The following is a 23,478-nucleotide window of genomic DNA, read 5'->3' on the forward strand; positions in this document are numbered from 1 at the left end:
AATGCCCGAGTCAAGATGGCGGCGGCTAGCGGGGAATTTATAGGATCCGAGTATCGCGAGATCCGACAGCGGGATTATGACTCAGAGCCTCGGTTTCAGTTTTGCAATTGGCGGGAATACCCGGATCTGTCTCGGATCCGGCTTGGATCAGCAACGTTCGGGTGGGCTCGGATTTCAGATATCCGAACCCGCTCATCTCTACTATAAATGGGAGCAAATAATGCATGAGAAACGCAGATCTTGTGCAGAACAGAGGTGTTGAGTTGGGAGATAATTTAAGAAAAGTGAAGAGATGTATGTTGGTGCAGTTTTGCTGATGACTGTCACAGAGCCTGAGCTTGGAATAAGCCTTGAAGCCCCGCCCTAGATAGATTTGCCTCCAGAGAGGTGCGGAGTCTAATGGTAGAGAGGTATTCACCAGGTACACCATGGACTTAGCTGCTCCCTAGCCGCAGGTCGCAGTCCTCTAAGGGGGATTAAAGCAGGGTGGAACCGTGGAGTGGAGCGAACCGTGGAGTGGAGCAGGACTACTGGACGATAAATGCAGCGTTGAGGTCTTTAGAAAGCAAATAGCTGAGAACAGGACTGATTATGAGGCATGAGGTTCTTACAATAATATCAAAGGTCTTGATAGTGGAACAGGTAACACAGAATACCGATGAGCAGACAGGAGCCAGAGAGAACAGAGTCCTAACCTGAGGAGGAGACATAATCTTATTGAAAGAAAAGCGGTTAAAGAGGAGCGAAACATGAAAGGAATTCAAGATGCAGAGTGAGATAGGAAGCTTGAGTTTGTATACAGTGATATCACTCCCTCTGTGTCCTGGAGATCTGGTGTATAGATCTGATCACTATACTGTAGGTAAGATATTACCAGTGATGTATACAGTGATATCACTCCCTCTCTATGTCCTGGAGATCTGGTGTATAGATCTGATCACTATACTGTAGGTGAGATATTGCTAGAAATGCTCACTGATGGCCGTGTTTTGGTTTTGGTTTTGGATCTGGATTACCTTTGTGTTTTGGTTTTGGCAAATTCGCCCTTGCTTGGATTGGTTTTGTTTTGTTTTGTTTTGCAATTTGTTAAATATTTCCATTTTTTGGGCTAAAATAAGATAATTGCTCCACCTGTTTCTTGGATAAGTGAGGTAATTCTACAGCTAATAAATGTCAACGAGCGCTGACCCCCCCCCCCCCCCCCCGGGATGTGTGCTTTTATCAGACACACACCAATCCAGGGAGCCAGACAATGCACTAAAAAGAGCTATAGAAATCCATAGCAAAAAAGGCAGTTGGGTGTCTATCTGTATTTTACACCCTACACTTATAGTTAAATAGAAAAAAAATCAGCCTGCAATTACTGTACAATAAAATAGAAATGCCCAAAGCAGCTTTTCTGTTTGGGGGTAGATTACACCCTACACTTATAGTAAAAGTTTTAAAAAGCATCTTCAGCATCACCCTCATCAGTGTGTACATCATCATCACAGACTATTAATTCATCTCCGCTGGAATCCACCATCAGAGAAGTGTCAGTACTTGGATGTATTTGCCAGTAAAGGCCCTCCTCGTGGAAAATGTAGTTCATTTTGATGAACATCATCTTTTCCACATTTTTCGGAAGTAATCTCCTACGTCGATCACTGACAAGGTTCCCGGCTGTGCTGAAAACTCTTTCTGAGTACACAATGGAGGGTGGGCAAGTTTGTACATGGGTTTCCAAATGGCTTGTTTTTCCTCCCAGTATGGAAAGGGACTGTCATACATTTCGATCTCAATGAACTCTTGAAAATAATCCTCCACCATCCTTTGCATGTTAGTAGTAGGATTGGATGGTATTACGGGCAAGGTCACACATTTTTTTGGTAAAATCTTTCAAACCAGCCCAGATGTCAAACTGTTGTGGTCTGCCACCTGCGTCATCCCTGCTTCTCTTTGGAAAGTGCTATTTTTTCCGAGCAGCAGATGCCTGAGAAACTGAAGGAGGAGACGTCGTCAAGCCAAGGCCCAGTTCAGCGGACAACTTGCTGACCAATAGCTCCTTGCAACTGTTTTGATCTCGGTCCTTTGGAAGTATAGAATTAATGTAGGTCTAAAACCTAGGATCAAGCACAGTCGCCAAAACATAGTGATCCGACTTCAAGATTTTAATAACTCTTGGAATATTGCGAAGCGAATTAAGTGCTTGATCTACAAGGACAACATACTTTGTGGATTTGCTTTCTTTCATCTCCTCCTTCAGTTTTTCAAGCTGCTTTTCCAATAGTCGAATTAAGGGAATGACTTGGCTCAAGCTAGCAGAGTCTGAACTCACTTCACACGTCACAACTGCAAATGGTTTCAGCACCTTGCACAGCACAGAAAGGATTCCCCACTGTGCAAGAGTGAAATACATTCCCCCTCCTTTCACAATCTCATGGCTTGTGCAATACGCTTGGATGGCTTTGCGCTGTTCCTCCATCCTCTGAAGCATGTACAGGGTGGAATTCCACCTTGTAAACACCTCTTGCTTTAGTTGGTGGCAGGGCAAGATAAATTGTTCTGGGAGCTGCTGCAATCTCCTACATGTTGTGGCAGAATGCCGGAAATGTTCCAAAATTTTACGGGCCACCGAAAGTATCTACCGCACCTCACGGTTATTTTTCAAGAAGCTCTGCACCACCAAGTTTATTGTGTGAGAAAAACAGGGAATGTGATAGAACTCACCCAGCTGTAATGCTCGCACAATATTGTTGGCGTTATCAGAAATGACATATCCTGGGGAGAGTCCAAGTGGTATAAGCCATGTATCAATCACATCCCTTAGTTTTCGTAACAAATTATCAGCTGTATGCCTGTTAGTGAAGCCGGTGATACAAAGAGTGGCCTGCCTGTGACAAATGTTACGTAGTGGTGTACATGCTGCTGTTGTTCCTGCTGGTGAAGGCGAATGACCAACCCAGTGGGCTGTCACAGTCATATAGTCTTTGGTTTGGCCACTTCCACTTGTCCACATATCTGTGGTTAAGTGTACAGTGGGTAGAATGGCATTTTTGATCCCAAATACTACATTTTTACGAACTATTTGGTACAGTTGCGGAATAGCTTTTCGTGAAAAATGGTGTCACGATGGAATTTTATAACGGAGACACAAAACATCAATTAGCTGTGAAAAACCAATAGCGTTTATTGTGGATATTGGACGCAGATCTAACACTAGCATAGTAGCCATGGCGTCTGTGATCCGCTTGACGACTGGGTGACTGCTGTCATATTTGCTTCCTCTAGCAAATTATTGTTTCACAGTTAATTGTTGTAAAGTACTAGTGGTCTTCTTCTTGGGCTTCTAATGGGAGGAAGATTCACCCTCAGCAACAGCAGTGGGACTAACGCTCAACAATTCTTCACAGGAATCAATTATAGTGCAGGAGTCATCGAGCATTACCAAGTTGGATGCAGGGCTAACTCCGATCGCTACTGATGATATTGATGAGGACGGTGTTGTGGGTGTAGATTGCAGGCACGGGATGTAGGTGAGAGAAGGGTCCTAGCTGATGATGGACTGCTTGTTGTTATTTTTTTACCATAACTTTCAGCTTTTCCCAACACCTTGCCATGAACTTGCGTTAAATGGCGTAACATGGGTGAGGTTCCTAGATGGTTAAGGTCCCTCCCTCGACTGACTGTGGCTTGACATACACTACAAATTGCTATACAACTGTTGTCAGGATTTGGGTAGAAATAATTCCACACATAAGAAGTGGCTTTTTGGACTTATGCCCAGGCATGAGAATGGGTTCCTTTTTGTCACGTGCCAGAACTGCTGCCACTGGTGCAGGACTTACACAAACAACCTCATCCTCATCAACATTCTCATTAGCGCCCTCGTCGCCTACACAAATCTCCCCCTCATCCTCTTCTAATTCTAAAGTGGCATCCTCAATTTGTGTATCACCGGCTACACTCGGGCTGTGCAGGCACACATCAGCAGAACTGCTGAAAGGGGCCTTCTTTATGGGTACACTATAAGAATGGTCACAATTACACATACCACTCGTGGATGGAATCTCCTCAGGGATTGGTGTCATTTCTGATTCTGAGCATACATTTTCCTGCAATGCCTTCCTGTTATCTTGCAGCTCGGCTTTCACTCGTAACAGTATATCACACGCCGGTCCCATAGATAGGTGCCGGCACTGTGACTTGCCTCTGGGAACTGTGATTGAGCTTATTCCTGTTTCTAAGATACTACCTTTGCACAGATGTTCCTGACTACTTCTTTGGACCTCCCTTTGATTCTCATTGGTTCTAGAGTATTACTTAAACTACCCATGGGGCTTGGCTCATTGCCTGTTCTTCGTGGTACTTTGTCTGCCTTGGTCCAGGCTGCTACTACTAAACCTCTCGTTGCTGTTACCTGTCTGCTGGACTTCTGCATCTACAACCATTGTACCTGGTACTTGTAGTTCCACGCTGTCCCGCTGAACCTCTCGCTGCTGTTACCTGTATGCTGGACTTCTGCATCTACAACTATTGTACCTGGTACTTGTAGTTTCACGCTGTCCTGCTGAACTCTTCGGTTGCTATCAAGCTTCATGTTGAACATTCACTGTGAGTTGATTGCTGCACCTGTGGTTAAACCTGCACATCTGCTGTTGTGTTTCCAATGCTGGGTTCTATTGGGACTTTCCTTGTGATTAATCTACCCGCTGATGTACTACGACCTGCAGCTAGTTCTATGGTTCAAGTTTCTGCTTTTACCCTGCTGACCTAACAGTGCTGCTTTCTTCATTCATATGTTTATTAGAAGACCTCAGTCATCTGCAGTCCTATGTACTTTTACATAGGCTTGACCAGATAATGTACAGGGAGGACTACCATCAAGACTGGTGGCAGCAGCTGCTTGCTGATCCTGCTCATATGTGGACTGCTGTGAATCCATTTTAATGAGACCCAAAACACTTGTAGTGCAAATTCAGAAAGATATCGTGCTGGTATATAATAATTTCAGCACCACAAAATAGCTTTTCTACAAGGGGAATATCTTGTAGTGTAAATTAGGAAAAATGCCTCCTACTACTCTCTTCCTACTTCAATTATTGCTCAAACCACTGCGACCGTCACCTAACCCTTCTCTCTCCCTCTCAGAAATGGCGCTGGTGTCTGTGGAGGCAGCTATTTATTCATTCTAAAAATCGCGAAATCCGAGATCCGACGACATGATGACGTCTTGCCTCATTTTTGAATTCGAACAGGCGGGAGAGTACCGAGCCGACTCGGCTCGGGACTCCGATTCCGGAAGTACGGGCGGGTTCGGTTCTTGGGCACTAGGCTCCTATTAGGTACTGGGCAAGTAGCCTAATTGTGATAAATGGGCACAAGGCCCTGTTAGTTAGATAGGGGGGCTAGAGACCCCAGGTGTAAAAGGGCACAAGGCCCTTAGTTAGGTAGTGGCCCAGAGGCCATAGGAGGAGGCCACAGGTCCTGGTTAGGGGGCTGAAAGCCCATAGACTGAAGGGCACAAGGCCCTTAGTTAGATAGAGAGGCCACAAGGCCTAAGTAGGCAGGGGCTAGTGCCCCTAGGTAGCAGGGCACAAGGTAGTGGGCTCAGAGCCCTGAGTTAGAGGGGGCTGAGGCCCATACCCAGATCACAAGGCTCTGTATGTAGCCGGGCAGAGGCCCATGGTGTGTAGGGCATAAGGCCCTGGTGGTGTGATAGAGGCGTGAGAGCCTTGTGAGTGTAGGCGCGGTCCTGTGTGAGGTGAGCACACGGAGTTAGGAGGTACAGTAGAGCGGAGGCTCCTGTGGGTGCTGTAGCAACCGGCTGGTTGGCTAGCAGCTGTGTGCCCTGGTGAGTAGCGTACAAAGTACTGTATTCTGTCTGTGCGGCCAGTATTGGCTGTATTACTGTATTTTGGGGTGTGCTACACAATTGTGTCCAGGGGCAAGACGTCAGGCCCCCATTAAAGGTAGGCTCTTGTTTCCTGTGTTTTCCTGTACTAACCCGGCTGTGGGGTTCAAGTGTAGTTATCAGCTTACACATAGTCAGGGAAGAACATACGTAGTTTTCCCGTCCCCTAGGTCCCTGGGATCACGCTGAGCTGGTTCCCAGAGGGGATGACTTAGTAAGTCGGTGGCAGTGCAGCACACCTTGAGGCAGTTCCAGGGGCGGCCCGTGGTTTTGGTTGAGGGTCCCCAAGGCCGGTTCCGTGCAGGTTATCCTGTGGTTCCTGGTGTAAGGATACATGTTCGATACCCGAGTACAGGCAGTCGGGCGGTTCAGTTTCGATCGGCTGTTCCGTGCGGCAATCGGCCCGCGGGTTAGTGTGCTGTTCCAGCGAGCCTCAGTCGGGCCTGGTGCAGCCGGTCCTTAGGGTTCGTGGGTGACCCCATAGTAAGGAGACAGTCTCCTTGGTTAGACCTGGGTGAGGGGGTTAGGAACCGCCCTCTGGTATAGTCCGTGAACACCGGCTGGTGTTACCCGTAGTGCTTAGTGAGTAGTTCCGTTAGTGCACCACACCTAGTTAGTCATAGTTGTTTGACTTAGTTGTGTTGCCGACCATTAGAGCGTTGTTAGTTAGTTTAGCGTTTGTGGATGCACACCTTTAGACTCACCGTTAGCGCAGAGGGAGGCTGTGTGTTCCTTGTCATCCGCAGGTGTCGGGGAGGTGCAGGAGAACTGGATCGGAAGTGGGAGTGTCCCGGTGAGTATCACGCTCGATTCCTCCTTTCGGTTGGGCCCTCACCGGGAGGTGTGCGAGGTACTTGAGGCGGGACTGTTCCTGGCCTCAAGTGCCTGTAGTCCCCCGTGCCTTGGCGAGAGCAAAGTGAGGAGGCAGCAAGTGGGCTTGGACTGAGAGTGTCCTTGTTCAGTGCCGTATTCTCGGACAGCCCTTTCCTGATAGGCTTGGGTTAACTCTCCGTTTCTCTTCCTAGGGCGAGACCAGTGAGTGTACGGAGAGTTTCCCGGTCCGGAAATGAGGTAGGATCCAGTCATCCACGCGAATCGTGGTAAGTTTGCTTAGGTACTAGGAGTTAGTCGCCCTGTGAGGCACATCTCCTCTCAGGACCTTACAATGTATACAGTGATATCACTCCCTCTCTATGTCCTGGAGATCTGGTGTATAGATCTGATCACTATACTGTAGGTGAGATATTACCAGTGATGTGTACAGTGATATCACTCCCTCTCTGTGTCCTGGAGATCTGGTGTATAGATCTGATCACTATACTGTAGGTGAGATATTACCAGTGATCTATACAGTGATATCACTCCCTCTCTATGTCCTGGAGATCTGGTGTACAGATCTGATCACTATACTGTAGGTGAGATATTACCATTGATGTATACAGTGATATCACTCCCTCTCTATGTCCTGGAGATCTGGTGTATAGATCTGATCACTATACTGTAGGTGAGATATTACCAGTGATCTATACAGTGATATCACTCCCTCTCTATGTCCTGGAGATCTGGTGTACAGATCTGATCACTATACTGTAGGTGAGATATTACCAGTGATGTGTACAGTGATATCACTCCCTCTCTGTGTCCTGGAGATCTGGTGTATAGATCTGATCACTATACTGTAGGTGAGATATTACCAGTGATGTGTACAGTGATATCACTCCCTCTCTATGTCCTGGAGATCTGGTGTATAGATCTGATCACTATACTGTAGGTGAGATATTACCAGTGATGAGTACAGTGATATCACTCCCTCTCTGTGTCCTGGAGATCTGGTGTATAGATCTGATCACTATACTGTAGGTGAGATATTACCAGTGATGAGTACAGTGATATCACTCCCTCTCTATGTCCTGGAGATCTGGTGTATAGATCTGATCACTATACTGTAGGTGAAATATTACCAGTGATGAGTACAGTGATATCACTATGTACAGCAGCTTTCTGTTGCCTGTTAAAACAGAGTGGTCAGTGATGGTGCATTGTTGACATCTGTTATCTTCAGATGTGATTCTTATTCCAACTTTTCTATATAACAGTACACAATTGTTGCTGTGTCAGACACTTCGTTATACATTGTACTTTATGCTCTTTTTCTGTTGGGAGATCTCTCAGTAATCATCAGGAGTTTTTCTCCACTTTCCCTTAATTGAAATGTGGTTTATGCACGTGACACCCCTATCACACTACGCACTGGGCACACATTGGGCACAGGAGGTGCCATCTGGCTGCACACAGTATGCACAACCACACTGTTATCTGTTATACACAATCTTTATTTGTTGGACAGTTTATTGTGGTTCCTTCTATTCATGCAGCAATACACAGTGTCATTGATATCCTGTACGATGAATAACTGTGACCTTTACCAGCTGAAACACTCTGTGCCTCATTTAGAGATAGGTGCGAACCCAGAGTGCAGGAAAATTATACCTGGTCAGACCGTGAGATGCGGGGTGGGGGCACCACAGAGACACTGGGCAGCATCGTTCTTACATCGCAATGTAGAATTAGAACACGCCCCCAATGATGTCACTGAGACATGAGGCACCGTCAGGCAATGATGTCACTGAGACATGAGGCACCGTCAGGCAATGATGTCACTGAGACATGAGGCACCGTCAGACAATGATATCACTGAGACATGAGGCACCGTCAGATAGTGTATAGGAATCAGGTGCGTTGGCCTTTATTGGCGTAGGACGATGTAATGTCTTTCATAACTAGGATGGAAATAAATACTTTCTTTTCTGCCAGTTACGTTACCATTGTCTTCAAGTGATCTATTGTTGTGTATAATTGTCCGTATTATGGTTCAGGATCTGGGTTCTTGTTAGAAATAATATTATATATGATTGATAATCAGTTTATGAGTTAGTAGATGTATAACGTCATACACAGACGTATCTTCTGCGGGTACCGGAGCCTGGTTCAATACCAGGATCTTGGGGTTCGGATTGGTTGGATATTGTCATGGTCCGAGCAGATATCATAAACCTGCAAGTCCATAAAGACAACTGGGAGCGGTCAGCAGGCAAATTCCTGAATGGATCCTAGAGCCGGGTGACGAGGTAACAGGTGCGGTGGGAATCCAGTGCAGTGTGGGCCTCCCCGCAGCGGGAGGCATGGGTCCTGTGGAAGAGAGAGAGACATTGTGAGATGGGTGGGTGGGGGGTGGATGGGGAAGTGGTATGGAAGATGGGGGGTTTGGGAGATGAGGCAGGGGATGGGGAGGTGGTGTAAGAGATGGAGGAATGGGGAGGTGGGGCATTGGATGGTGGGGTGGGAAGGTGGTGCAGAAGATGGGGATAGGGAGATGAGGCAGGAGATGGGGGTTTGGGAGATGAGGCAGGGGATGGGGAGGTGGTGTAAGAGATGGAGGAATGGGGAGGTGGGGCATTGGATGGTGGGGTGGGAAGGTGGTGCAGGAGATGGGGATAGGGAGATGAGGCAGGAGATGGGGGATAGGGAGATGAGGCAGGAGATGGGGGATATTGAGATGAGACAGGAGATGGGGGGTTGGGAGATGAGGCAGGAGATGGGGATAGGGAGGTGAGGCATGAGATGGGGGTTTGGGAGATGAGACAGGAGATGGGGGATAGGGAGATGAGGCAGGAGATGGGGGGTTGGGAGATGAGGCAGAAGATGGGGGATAGGGAGAGGAGGCAGGAGATGGGGGGGTTGGGAGATGAGGCAGGAGATGGGGGATAGGGAGATGATGCAGGGGATGGGGGGTTGGGAGATGGGGCGGGGAGATGAGGCAGGGGATGAGGCATGAGATGGGGGGTTGGGAGATGAGGCAGGGGATGGGGAGGTGGTGTAAGAGATGGAGGGATGGGGAGGTGGGGCATTGGATGGTGGGAAGGTGGTGCAGGAGAGGGGGGTGGGGAGATGAGGCAGGAGATGGGGATAGGGAGATGAGGCAGGAGATAGGGGGTTGGGAGTTGAGGCAGGCGATGGGGGGTGGGCAGATGAGACAGGAGATGGGGGATAGGGAGATGAGGCAGGGGATGGGGAGGTGGTGTAAGAGATGGATGGATGGGGAGGTGGGGCATTGGATGGTGGGGTGGGAAGGTAGCTCAGGAGAGGGGGGTGGGGAGATGAGGCAGGAGATGGGGATAGGGAGATGAGGCAGGAGATAGGGGGTTGGGAGTTGAGGCTGGAGATTGGGGATAGGGAGATGAGGCATGAGATGGGTGGTTGGGAGATGACGCAGGAGATGGGAGTTGTGAGATGAGGCAGGGGATGGGGAGGTGGTGTAAGAGATGGAGGGATGGGGAGGTGGGGCATTGGATGGTGGGGTGGAAGGTAGTGCAGGAGATGGGGGCAGGGAAATGAGGCAGGAGATGAGGGATAGTGAGATGAGGCAGGAGATGGGAATATGGAGATGAGGCAGGAGATGGGGGGTGGGCAGATGAGGCAGGAGATGGGGGGTGGGCAGATGAGGCAGGAGATGGGGGATAGGGAGATGAGGCAGGAGATGGGGGTTTGGGAGATAAGGCAGGGGATGGGGAGGTGGTGTAAGAGATGGAGGGATGGGGAGGTGGGGCATTGGATGGTGGGGTGGAAAGGTAGTGCAGGAGATGGGAGTGAGGAAATGAGCCAGGAGATGAGGGGGATACGGAGATGAGGCAGGAGATGAGGGATAGGGAGATGAGGCAGAAGATGGGGGATAGGGAGATGAGGCAGGAGATGGGTGGTTGGGAGATGAGGCAGGGGATGGGGAGGTGGTGTAAAAGATGGAGGGATGGGGAGGTGGGGCATTGGATGGTGGGGTGGGAAGGTAGTGCAGGAGATGGGGGGTGGGGAAATGAGGCAGGAGATGGGGGATAGGGAGATGAGGCAGGAGATGGGGGGATTGGGAGATGAGGCAGGAGATGGGGACGAGGAGATGAGGCAGGAGATGGGGATAGGGAGATGAGGCAGGAGATGGGGGGTTGGGAGATGAGGCAGAGGATGGGCGGTTGGGAGATGAGGCAGGGGATGGGGGGATGTAGAGGTGATGTAGGAGATGGAAGTATGAGGAGGTGGTGTAGGAGATGGATGGATGGGGAGGTGGTGTAAGAGATGAGGTTGGGAAGTGGGGCTGGGGAGGAGGTGTAGGAGATGGAGGAGTTGGGAGGTGGGACAGGAGATGGGGATGTGGTGCAGGAGATGGTGGGGTGGGGAGGTGGTGTAGGAGATGGGGTTGGGAGGTGGGGCAGGAGATAGGGAGGTGGTGCGAGAGATGGGGGCTGGGTAGGATGGGGTAAGGGGAGATGGGGGTGGGTTGGTGTTGCTGGTCTGGTGTTGGGGGGATGGAAGAGGGAAAGAAGAGAGGTGAAGGTGAGCTCAGAACATCTTACAACGTGTTTCCTGTCCTGGCACCCTCTCACCAGACACGTGAACAGTCAATCGTACCCTCTGTACTATGCTGAGGGGGGGGAAATGTGGAAGTTGGAGAGATCATTTTACCTGAATGACTTCTCTGAGAAGCCAGTAACTGTTTAAATAGACGGCAAAGACTGTACTGTAATAAGGAACACGGCCATGCCACGGTACGGTGAACCACGTACCTCTGGGGGTGGAACACCCTCTTCCACTACACTAAAAACACCCTTTCAATGTCGTGGAACCTGTCAATAGACCAGTGATATGACTACGGGGATCTCCTACATGTGAGGGATGGTCCATTTGGCAGTTGGCCGGTATCTCGGGGCATTGCGCTATTTTGACGCCTCTGATTGGCTGGTTGCGTGTTGACCCCTCCAGCTGACAATCCCTCTGGTTATATTATGTCAGGTTGTGGCTGTCACATTACTTATTTGTCATCTCCATCTGGACTACGGCACGCAAGGTGATTCCCATGGGGTTTATAAAGCAGTAACTAACGGTTGTAGGGGTTTTGTATTTCAGTACATTTTATAAGTGGCTGTGCTACTAACACTGTCAAACCATACGTCTGACATACGCCTGAAGCACAAATACCACAGTGTGTTAGTAACATACACAGGTAAGACCACTTCTGGACAACATAATACGTCCATCTCTAACTGACGCCATATTGCGTCTACAAGAACAGTTTCCAAACTACAATCCCGCTCAGCTCTGTCGCTGGTTACATCCACCCACCGTGCACCGTCACACTGCCACCCTGACACAGAGGGGCACTGACGTCCCTCCCCAAGTACGAAGCAGAGGGAGCTCACTGGGTGGAGGAGTATGAAGGGGGGTGTACTTTACCCTATATACAGATAAAAATGAAACTGAATATACAAAGTTACCGCTAATCACCAAATAACATTTACCATTTGCAGATCTCTGTCTGTTATTATCAGTGACAGTCCCAGGTTTCCAAGATTCATCCCTGGAACCTTTTCTTTTTGGAACTATCCCTGTTTTTCAGTATTGACTGTAACTAATATGCTATTCTCATGGTTTACTCTCATTTTGTGGCTTTATCATGTAATATTTATTGAAGTGGAATATTAAACATAAATGATACATTAAAACTGTTACGTGAAATATCCGCCTCATTCCACATTTGACTGCATGTTTCACCCGCAGAACGTGGCCTGATATGTTCCCAGTCCCACATTAAACGTGGCCCTGGTTGCCCCAACTCGTCTCACAGACTATAAACGCAGCGTGGAATGATGTCAGCGGAACTCGTGGTTCTTTTGAACGTCGCACCTCTGCGGTATAAGCCGCCGGAATTTGGCCTTAAGTGTTCTGATCGGATAAATCAGAGCATTACCCCCAATCACAGCAGCAGTTATTGCCAATCCTTATCCCAGTTTATAGGTGATCATTTTGGAGAAAAGCAAATTTATAAACACAGAAAATAAACCTCTGTGAACCGACTTGTTCCGTGGCAAAGCTCAATTTACGTGAAGTTTCACTGCAATTTTGATCATCTCCAAACCAAATCAAGTTCAATGCTATGCTGGAGGTTATAGTGCACCAAGGTCCATCTAGACTGCACTGCACATGATTTACTGAGATGCAGCTGGAGATTATATTACAATGTGCACAGTACTATAAACCATCAGTTATTCTGGAAATAAATGTCTATATACTAGCTGTGGACGGAGGTTTTTTGTTACCTCCTGTGTCCTCCTTTTATAGGAGCTTTCTGAGATACAGGATCTCCAGATTCGAGTCCCCTTATATCGTCCTGCTGGGCTGCATCGTATCGCTGCCCTGTCACTGATTCTACAATGTTACATGTTGGACGTACTGAGCGCAATGTGTGTCTGTTTTAAAACTCACAGAAATTGTCTTTGCGCACTCCCAAATTCATCAAGGAGCGGATGTGAAGATACGTGAGCTGAAGAATACGGGTCTTGGAATAAGACCAAATACCCCGGAGTGCCTCTACATATACTCTCTTTTCCTTGGCTCTTATTCTAATATATAAGTATAAGGGAGCACCCTCCAGTTTTAACATTATAAGAAATAATCTGGAATAAGAATATTGGGGTTAAGTACTAAGCCTACTATTTCTTCATTTAGTGCGGTTACCTCCATTTCTATTACCGAATACGGGTCTTGGTCTGCACAAGACGCTGCAGGATACATCCAATACCCATGAAATACATTTATTAGGATGCTCTTACTGTCTACTGAACATAAAATGCCCTGGCCATAGTCACCAACGATCTCCTCTCTGCTAAAGCTAGGGGCCACTTCTCCCTTCTCATTCCCTTGGACCTCTCAGCGGCCTTCGACACCGTTGACCACCCGCTCCTGCTCCACACCCTTCAATCCTTTGGCCTCTCCGGCTCCTCCCTGTCCTGGTTCAACTCTTACGTTGCTGACCGTTCCTTCTCTGTCTCCACCTCTGGATCTCTCTCCCCCCTCCTCCCTTCCAGTAGGGTTCCCCCAAGGCTCTGTTCTCGGACCCCTACTGTTCTCTCTTTACACCTCTTCCCTGGGTGAACTCATCAGCTCCTTTGGTCTTAAGTACCACCTTTATGCGGATGACACCCAACTCTACCTTTCCTCTCCCGATCTCTCTCCCTCCCTCCTCCCCTCCTCTCCAGGGTGTCTGCCTGCCTCTCCGCCATCTCCTCCTGGATGTCCTCTAGATTCCTCAAACTTAATATCGCTAAAACCGAACTTATTGTCTTTCCCCCTGCTCATTTCCCCTCCCCCACCGACCTTTCTATCACTGTTCTCAACTCCTCTATTTCCCCTGTTCCTCAACTTCGCTGCCTCGGTGTCACCCTTGACTCCTCTCTCTCCTTTGCCCCTCATATTCTCTCTCTCGCTAAATCCTGCCGCTTCCAGCTGCGCAATCGCACGCATTCGGCCCTTCCTCTCCCAAGATGCCACTAAAGCTCTTGTCCACTCTCTTATTATCTCCCACTTGGACTACTGTAACCTCCTCCTTACTGGCCTCCCCCGCTCTCATCTCACTCCCCTTCGCTCCGTACTCAATGCTGCCGCTCGGCTCATTTTCCTTTCTCACCACTCCTCTTCTGTCTCCCCCTTCTACCAATCCCTCCACTGGCTCCCCATCCCCTACAGAATCGTGTTCAAGCTCCTCACTCTTACTTTCAAGGCCCTCTCCAACTCCACTGCTCCCTACATCTCCAACCTAATCTCCATCCCTCCCTCTGCGTTCGGCTAATGACCATCGCCTCTCTTCCCCCCTGGTTACCTCCTCCCATGCTTGCATCCAAGACTTCTCCCGCGCTGCCCCCCTCCACTGGAACCAGCTCCCCCGCTCCATCAGAACTTCCCCCAACTCGTCCAGCTTCAAACGGGCCTTAAAAACCCACCTCCAGTCCCCCACCTAATTGACATCCTCCCAGTCTCCCCCTACCCCCTCCCACTCCTGCCCTCCTTCCTGTCCCCCTCCTACCTTCCTCCTTTTCATTCTCCTCTCCCCCCCTCTCCATCTCTGCCTCCGTTCTCCCCCTTTCCTCCTCCTACTATTGCGTCTCTGTCTGTCCTACCCTCCCCTTAGATTGTACGCTCCTTCGAGCAGGGCCTCCTCTCCTTCTGTTCTCCACCACCTTAACTCTGCTCTCCAGCTCCTTGTCTCCTCCGTGAGGTCCTCCGGCCCCTGTCTCTACCCCGCTGGGGGCTCTCAGCTCTCATCTAGCTGTACATTGAGCTCCTGAGTTACTGTGATTTCTGTTAACTTTACTGTGCTGTCTCACCCTGTATCGTGTTTCTGTCTGTCCCTGTACGGCGCTACGGATACCTAGAGGCGCCCTATAAATAAAAATTAATAATAATAATAATTCTTACAGATGCTGCTAATTGCAGACATGTTACATCTGTATACACATCCGTCATCACTACTGATCAGGACTTGGACTAACCCTGTAGCTGGAGCGAGAGATATGGTAGAAAAACAAGTAACTTTGAGAGACCCAGAGCTGGATTCGGACGTGGCTGTGCGCTTCAGTTTGGCACGCCCTTAATGTACATTGACTGTGGGTGAACGTCCAGTTCCCGTCCCGGTCCCTTCCAGAAATCGTAGGCTGTAGTAAGCGTCCTTCACACTCACAGACAGAGCGGACATGGCTGCATTCATTGGCTTATGGTCCAGTTCCGCGCATGTGCAGAGTGATTTGCGTACGGTGCACTCAAAATTGCCAAATACATTCCTTGATGAATCAGGCCCATTACGTCTATAACCCTCATGGTAATAGCAAAGTAACCAGACTGCAGTACAAAACCTACATGAAGTAATGGTCGTCCGAATAACAGTCATGGCTCGCCCGTGGACCAGTCCCCTTATTGACTGAGCCATTACAAACCGTCCTGACGACATAATGGGCCTGATTCAAATCGGAGTTTTAAAAAGAGCACAAACATGAGCGTAGTTCCGACCTTATCCAAATCCCTGCGGATCTCAATCTGGGTGTAAGTACACTCCAACTAAACAGTACTTGCTGTATGTTACCAGACAGGACAGACTGCAGTACATGCACATCTGTGTCTATTAGTATGTGGTCTGTTTCTGAGCGTGCCCAGAGCTAGTTCAATGATACGAACGCAAATGGACGGACGTCCAAACACGAATCAGAACCTAAATTTGCAGATCATTGTGCAGATACAATTAGTGATCACTCCCTTATTTATTGCATCTCGTGCTCTACAAATAAACTGTCTCCACCTCCAAAAGTCACTGTGCCAAATTTCCATCATACATAGAGGCCGGATTCATGTTCGGATACAACGTTAAGTAGCATGAAAATTGAGTGTATTCTCGAAAATATTCAAATCAAAGCAGATCTCAAGATACATTTCACTTTTAATCTGGCTGTAAGTAAGAAATCTTCTTTTCCCTGAGGAAGCCCTGTCAGTATTCAGGGGTGAAACGCGTTGGAAATACCTATTATACACACATCAGAATCCTATCGATCATTGCACCAAGCTGCAAATAACCATTTAACAGAAGCTACTGTTTGTCACGGGTACTAGGAGTTTTAAACCAGAATTCAGCAGGTATAGCTACACTTACCAGAAGTGCGGACCTCTGGGTAGTGTGGTGAATCAGTGGAACCATACAGTAGAATAGAGGAAAGGAATGTCAATAGTATAAATGCTGAGTCTTGGCACCGTGGAACTGTGATGGTACAGCAGTTTAGTAAACAGGATAAAATGAGGAAAGAGTCCAAGTGCCTTAGCACGCAGGTAGCATATAGCAGACCAGTACTTGATAACTGGATAACGTTAGGCAAAGACCAATCAACAATATAGTAGAAGAGTCAGCGACTTGCAGCTACAATACAGAGGCACTTGTAGACTTTAGTCCAGCTGATAGGTACCATACAGAGTAGTATCTATATCACAAGGAAACATGAATGGTCTACGGCTGGTAAGTTTCACCACAGATATGTAGAGAAGACTTGTCCAGCGCAGATGTGTAACAGAATAGCGTGAGTGGTCTGCAATTGGCAAGTTGTACCACTGATGTGAAGGGAAGACTTGTCCAGGTGCAGGCATGGAACGGAGTAACGTGAGTGGTCTGCAATAGGCAAGTTTTACCACTGATGTGTAGAGAAGACATGTCCAGGTGCAAGCGTGGAACGGAGTAACGTGAGTGGTCTGCAATAGGCAAGTTTTACCACTGATGTGAAGGGAAGACTTGTCCAGATGCAGGCGTGGAACGGAGTAACGTGAGTGGTCTGTAATAGGCAAGTTGTACCACTGATGTGAAGGGAAGACTTGTCCAGGTGCAGGCGTGGAATGGAGTAACGTGAGTGGTCTGCAATAGGCAAGTTGTACCACTGATGTGAAGGGAAGACTTGTCCAGGTGCAGGCATGTAACGGAGCAACGTGAGTGATCTGCAATAGGCAAGTTGTACCACTGATGTATAGAGGAGACTTGTCCAGGAGCAGGCAGGTAACGGAGGTAGCGAGAGTAGTCTGCAGCGGGTAAGTTCTACTACTGATGTGGAGAGAAGACTTGTCCAGAGCAAACGGATAACACGAGCAGAAACAGGAAACACCTCAGAGTCTCAAGGAATGAGAACCAAGAACAGGCAAAGGTAATAGGGCAACAGGTGCCTTAAGTACTGAGAGGTAATTAATCAACCAATGAGACTAGAGGCGAGGTATTAACAGTTCAGGGCTTCTGCACATGCACAATCTTAGTCAAGATGGCGGACGGCCGCGGCTCAGGAGAGGCGCCGGCAAGAGCGAGAGAGACCCATGTCCCAACCTAGAGGCACTAACAGTCCGGTGAGTGACACTGTTTAAGTCGGGCATCGGTCGACAACATGCGGCAGCATAAAATCATTCATCTTCACTGCGCATGAGCAGCATCCTCCGATCAGCCCCGGACGCTGCCGAGGACTCCACGATCACCCGCAATCGGCGCTCCCGGAACCATAGATTGGTAGAGGGAAGAATCCATGAAAGACCCAAGGTAGCATCTGGTGCAACACTTTATATGTAAGTCGTCAATTATTTACTTTTACCAGCCGGATTTGTGGGTAAATTTACTAAACAGCGGGTTTGAAAAAGTGGAGATGTTGCCTATAGCAACCAATCAAATTCTAGCTGTCATTTTGTAGAATGCGCTAAATAAATGATAGCTAGAATCTGATTGGTTGCTATAGGCAACCAATCCACTTTTTCAAACCCGCTGTTTAGTAAATCTAGCCCTTGGACTTTATTTGATTGTATATAGTTGGCCAATTGAAATCACATATTGTGACATCCTATCCAGGAACTGAAAGCTGGAGCCTTATAAGGAACATGTCTGATATCCCCAGGTCAGCTCACAACCCCAGAACTTAGTCTTTTCCCACCCATGACTAGTCAGGCCAGTGATACCACAAAAGCTGAGGCAAATGGAAGGCCCCAATGACTCGCAGATCTTCCTGCCACTTTACAGCAAAAAACTTTCTGTCTGGGAGAGGTGATGTTGTTCCTTTGCTGTGTGTCAAGATCAGAAGAGGGCAACAGGACTGTGCTCTTGTCAGCCTATGGTCTTCTGGGGAATTCAAGCTACCCAAATGTCACTCAGCAGGAAGAAGATCTGGCCATTCAATGTTTGGTGCAAATCAGCCCAAGGACAGCTACCGAAATGTCCTTGTCAGCCATCAAGAGAGTCCATGGGCTCCTGTGTCTTCCAGCTCAAGATAAACACTTAAAAATCCATGAGCATGTGTTGGAGCCCACTAAAGGATCAGCAACTGATGTTGGTATCTCTGGAAGGAAGTCAGCCAGTCAGTTGTTAAAGGTTCATGGGAGCCACTGAAATCTCCCAGGTACTCTCCAATTTTCCTGCGCCTAAGCATTCTTGTGTGGGGGCATCTGATTCTCTTTTGTCTAGATATAATTTGAGATTGGTCTCTGGCAGTTCCACAGGCCTCCCAGTGATTGCCACCGCTTCAGAGCTAGGGCTTGCGACACCCTCACGCCTGGGATATAGGTGACCATCTGCCAAGCCCACCTCACATGTCAGCGGACACTCACATGGCCCGAACTACACCACCTGCCCAGCCAAGGACAGTACAGGGAAGGGGATTAAGAATGGTGAGGAATGTGATGAGATGTGGGAACAGGGCACTGTTAATAAAGATTAATCCTGACGGTTATTCCATGCCACCAGGAGCTGGTATCAAAGAGCCTGATGCAGAGCGATACGGTGTTCGACTTCCACTTTTACTTTGATTTACAATTGAATATCATTCCTTACTGTATCTGTAAATATGCATCTCACCTACGGTCAGTTCACTCTGCTCTGTGGTATCACCAGGGTAGGACCAATGTGTGAAAACTTAAGGCCAAACTCCGCAAAACATGTTAACTTGAATGGTTAGATTTGGAATGAGAATATTTCATGGCACAGTTTTTAAAAACTTACACAACTCTACTATATACACTCATACACATACATACACACACACACACACACACACACACACACACACACAAGTGCCAGAGACCCCAGTGGTCCTCTCACTCTCATGACACTTATAATGCAGACAGTCCTGATGTCCCCTCACTCTCAGGACACATGTAATACAGACAGTCCCGATGTCCCCTCACTCGCAGGACACATGTAATACAGACAGTCCCGGTGTCCCCTCACTCTCAGGACACATATAATACAGACAGTCCCAGTGTCCCCTCACTCTCAGGACACATGTAATACAGACAGTCCCGGTGTCCCCTCACTCTCAGGACACATGTAATACAGACAGTCCTGGTGTCCCCTCACTCTCAGGACACATGTAATACAGACTTTCCCGGTGTCCCCTCACTCTCAGGACACATGTAATACAGACAGTCCCGGTGTCCCCTCACTCTCAGGACACATATAATACAGACTTTCCCGGTGTCCCCTCACTCTCAGGACACATGTAATACAGACTTTCCCGGTGTCCCCTCACTCTCAGGACACATGTAATACAGACAGTCCAGGTGTCCCTTCACTCTCAGGACACATATAATACAGACAGTCCAGGTGTCCCCCTCACTCTCAGGACACATATAATACAGACAGTCCGGATGTCCCCTCACTCTCAGGACACATGTAATACAGACAGTCCCGGTGTCCCCTCACTCTCAGGACACATGTAATACAGACAGTCCCGGTGTGCCCTCACTCTCAGGACACATATAATACAGACAGTCCTGGTGTCCCCTCACTCTCAGGACACATGTAATACAGACAGTCCCGGTGTCCCCTCACTCTCAGGACACATGTAATACAGACAGTCCCGGTGTCCCCTCACTCTCAGGACACATGTAATACAGACAGTCCTGGTGTCCCCTCACTCTCAGGACACATGTAATACAGACAGCCCCGATGTCCCCTCACTCTCAGGACACATGTAATACAGACAGTCTCGGTGTCCCCTCACTCTCAGGACACATGTAATACAGACAGTCCTGGTGTCCCCTCACTCTCAGGACACATGTAATACAGACAGTCCCGATGTCCCCTCACTCTCAGGACACATGTAATACAGACAGTCCTGGTGTCCCCTCACTCTCAGGACACATGTAATACAGACAGTCCCCATGTCCCCTCACTCTCAGGACACATGTAATACAGACAGTCCTGGTGTCCCCTCACTCTCAGGACACATGTAATACAGACAGTCCCGGTGTCCCCTCACTCTCAGGACACATGTAATACAGACAGTCCCGGTGTCCCCTCACTCTCAGGACACATGTAATACAGACAGTCCTGGTGTCCCCTCACTCTCAGGACACATGTAATACAGACAGTCCCGGTGTCCCCTCACTCGCAGGACACATGTAATACAGACTTTCCCGGTGTCCCCTCACTCTCAGGACACATGTAATACAGACAGTCCCGGTGTCCCCTCACTCTCAGGACACATATAATACAGACAGTCCCGATGTCCCCTCACTCTCAGGACACATGTAATACAGACAGTCCTGGTGTCCCCTCACTCTCAGGACACATGTAATACAGACAGTCCCGATGTCCCCTCACTCTCAGGACACATGTAATACAGACAGTCCTGATGTCCCCTCACTCTCAGGACACATGTAATACAGACAGTCCCGATGTCCCCTCAATCTCAGGACACATGTAATACAGACAGTCCTGGTGTCCCCTCACTCTCAGGACACATGTAATACAGACAGTCCCGGTGTCCTCTCACTCTCAGGACACATGTAATAAGACAGTTCTGGTGTCCCCTCACTCTCAGGACACATGTAATACAGACAGTCTCGGTGTCCCCTCACACTCTTAGTTTATATTATCATACATAAGGCTAAACGGAGCAGTTTTTTTAAGGTTAAAAAGTGAAAAATGTATTCAATTAAAAAGGGTGTCACGAAAAGGTTTGGAGGTTGGACATTAATGTGAAGTTTACACTTTTACACAGTGACCTCTTCAGTCTTTTTCACCTCCCTGCACACCTAGGAGCACTTCTAAGTCGTGACAGTGGAGGGAACGTCACATTGACGAGTGGCGCACAGACCATATTGTTATATGGATGAAAAAACAAGGTGTTTTTTATTGCTCATCCAGCGCATTTCATGTGTGTGAGAACCTGTTCACTATGGGAATGACCCACAATCTGACCCAGTATGACCCACAATCTGCCACAGTAACTACCTGGGGTAATGAATGTTCCCCAGGGTAGGGCTGGACAGGACATCTGGGCTTCCCTGCAAGACAAAGAGAAGTGAGATGTGAGCGTTTCAGGAGCAAAAAGTAAGGAGGACAGGAGATAGCTGGGTGGAGGAGAAGGTGAGGAGGACAAGGGACAGCTACGTGGAGGAGAAGGTGAGGAGTATAGGAGATAGCTGGGTGGAGGAGAAGGTGAGGAGGACAAGGGACAGCTACGTGGAGGAGAAGGTGAGGAGTATAGGAGATAGGTGGGTGGAGGAGAAGGTGAGGAGTATAGGAGATAGCTGGGTGGAGGAGAAGGTGAGGAGTATAGGAGATAGCTGGGTGGAGGAAAAGGTGAGGAGGACAAGGGACAGCTACGTGGAGGACGAGGTGAGGAGTATAGGAGATAGCTGGGTGGAGGAGAAGGTGAGGAGTATAGGAGATAGCTGGGTGGAGGAGTAGGTGAGGAGTATAGGAGATAGCTGGGTGGAGGAGAAGGTGAGGAGGACAAGGGACAGCTACGTGGAAGAGGAGGTGAGAAGTAGAAGAGAAAGCTGCATGAGGAAGGTAAGGAGTACAGGACATATTTGGATGGAGCAGAAGGTGAGCAGGACAGGAGATAGCTGGGTGGAGGAGAAAGTAATGCTTACAGGAGATAACTGGGTGAAAGAGAGAGTGAGGAGGACAGGAGACAGCTGCATTTAGTAGGTCAAGAATACAGGAGATATTTGGGTGGAGCATAAGTTGAGCAGGACAGGAGATAGCTGGTGGCGTAGAACTTTAGAAAGACAGGGGATTACTGGATTTTGCAGAAGGTAAGAAGGACAACTGATTGCTGAGTGGAGTAGAATAGAAAGAGGACAGGAGATAGGTAGGTGGAGCAGAGATGGTGGAGTAGAAGGTGAGAACGATGGGAAATAACTGGGTGAAGAAGAAAGTGAGAAGGACAGGAAATAGTTGGGTGCAGCAGAAGGTAAGGAGTACAGGAGATAGCTGGGTGGTACAGAATGTGAGGAGGACAGGAGATAGCTGGGTGGTACAGAGGGTGAGTAGGACAGGAGATAGCTGGGTGGTACAGAGGGTGAGGAGGACAGGAGATAGCTGGGTGGTACAGAGGGTGAGGAGGACAGGAGATAGCTGGGTGGTACAGAGGGTGAGGAGGACAGGAGATAGCTGAGTGGTACAGAAGGTGAGGAGGACAGGAGATAGCTGGGTGGTACAGAGGGTGAGGAGGACAGGAGATAGCTGAGTGGTACAGAAGGTGAGGAGGACAGGAGATAGCTGGGTGGGGCAGGAGATGGGGAGCATGTGATGAAACAAGAGGTCTGTGAGATGGAAACCTAATGAGACAGAAAGAGAAACAGAGAGAGATACTGAATTCATTGTGAAGTATGACAGCATTAATGTGACAGAAGTAATTTCCACACTCAATAATGTCACATAAGACTTCCACAGAGATTATGTACATATGTGTGTCTGGTATGTAAGCATGACATGCATGCTGTCTGTATGTGTGCTGAGTCACTGTATAGCACATGTACAGACAATATTCATGAATGTTATTTGTAAGTGAGATATGTGTGTTTGTCTTTATCTATAAAGAGCCAACGCATTCCACAAGCTCTGCAAGTTTCTTGGTGTAAGCCCAACTTTATTGGTTCATTTTTACTTTGTAAAGAGCCGCTCACAAGTCTCACAAAAACATCAGATGAAACCGACGAAAATGACGGTGCGCTGGTTGTATCTGTACTAACCAAACATATCAAGTCTGCATGCATGGCACATGTATGTATCTTAAATTATGTCTGCTCTATATTTAGGACATGTATGTGACTGCTGTGTATCTAGGACATGTATGTTTCTGCTGTGTATCTAGGACATGTATGTTTCTGCTGTGTATCTAGGACATGTATGTTTCTGCTGTGTATTTAGGACATGTATGTATATGCTGTGTATTTAGGACATGTATGTGTCT

General features: G+C 48.3%; 1 protein-coding gene across 2 annotated transcripts in view; it reads right to left on the bottom strand.

The window, feature by feature from the left end:
- Positions 1–8,205: 8,205 nt before the first annotated feature.
- LOC142159411 (acid-sensing ion channel 1C-like) overlaps positions 8,206–23,478 on the bottom strand; it is a 79,100-nt gene continuing 63,827 nt past the window's right edge. The window contains exon 11 of one of the 2 annotated variants that reach the window (XM_075214285.1): positions 8,206–9,082. In XM_075214285.1, coding sequence (XP_075070386.1) covers positions 8,978–9,082 — 105 coding nt within the window. In that variant the 3' untranslated portion in view covers positions 8,206–8,977. The remainder of the gene's footprint in view (positions 9,083–23,478) is intronic. The other variant, XM_075214286.1, reaches the window with a different exon arrangement.

This window comes from Mixophyes fleayi, chromosome 5, assembly GCF_038048845.1.
Source record: "Mixophyes fleayi isolate aMixFle1 chromosome 5, aMixFle1.hap1, whole genome shotgun sequence".
Lineage (NCBI taxonomy): Eukaryota > Metazoa > Chordata > Amphibia > Anura > Limnodynastidae > Mixophyes > Mixophyes fleayi.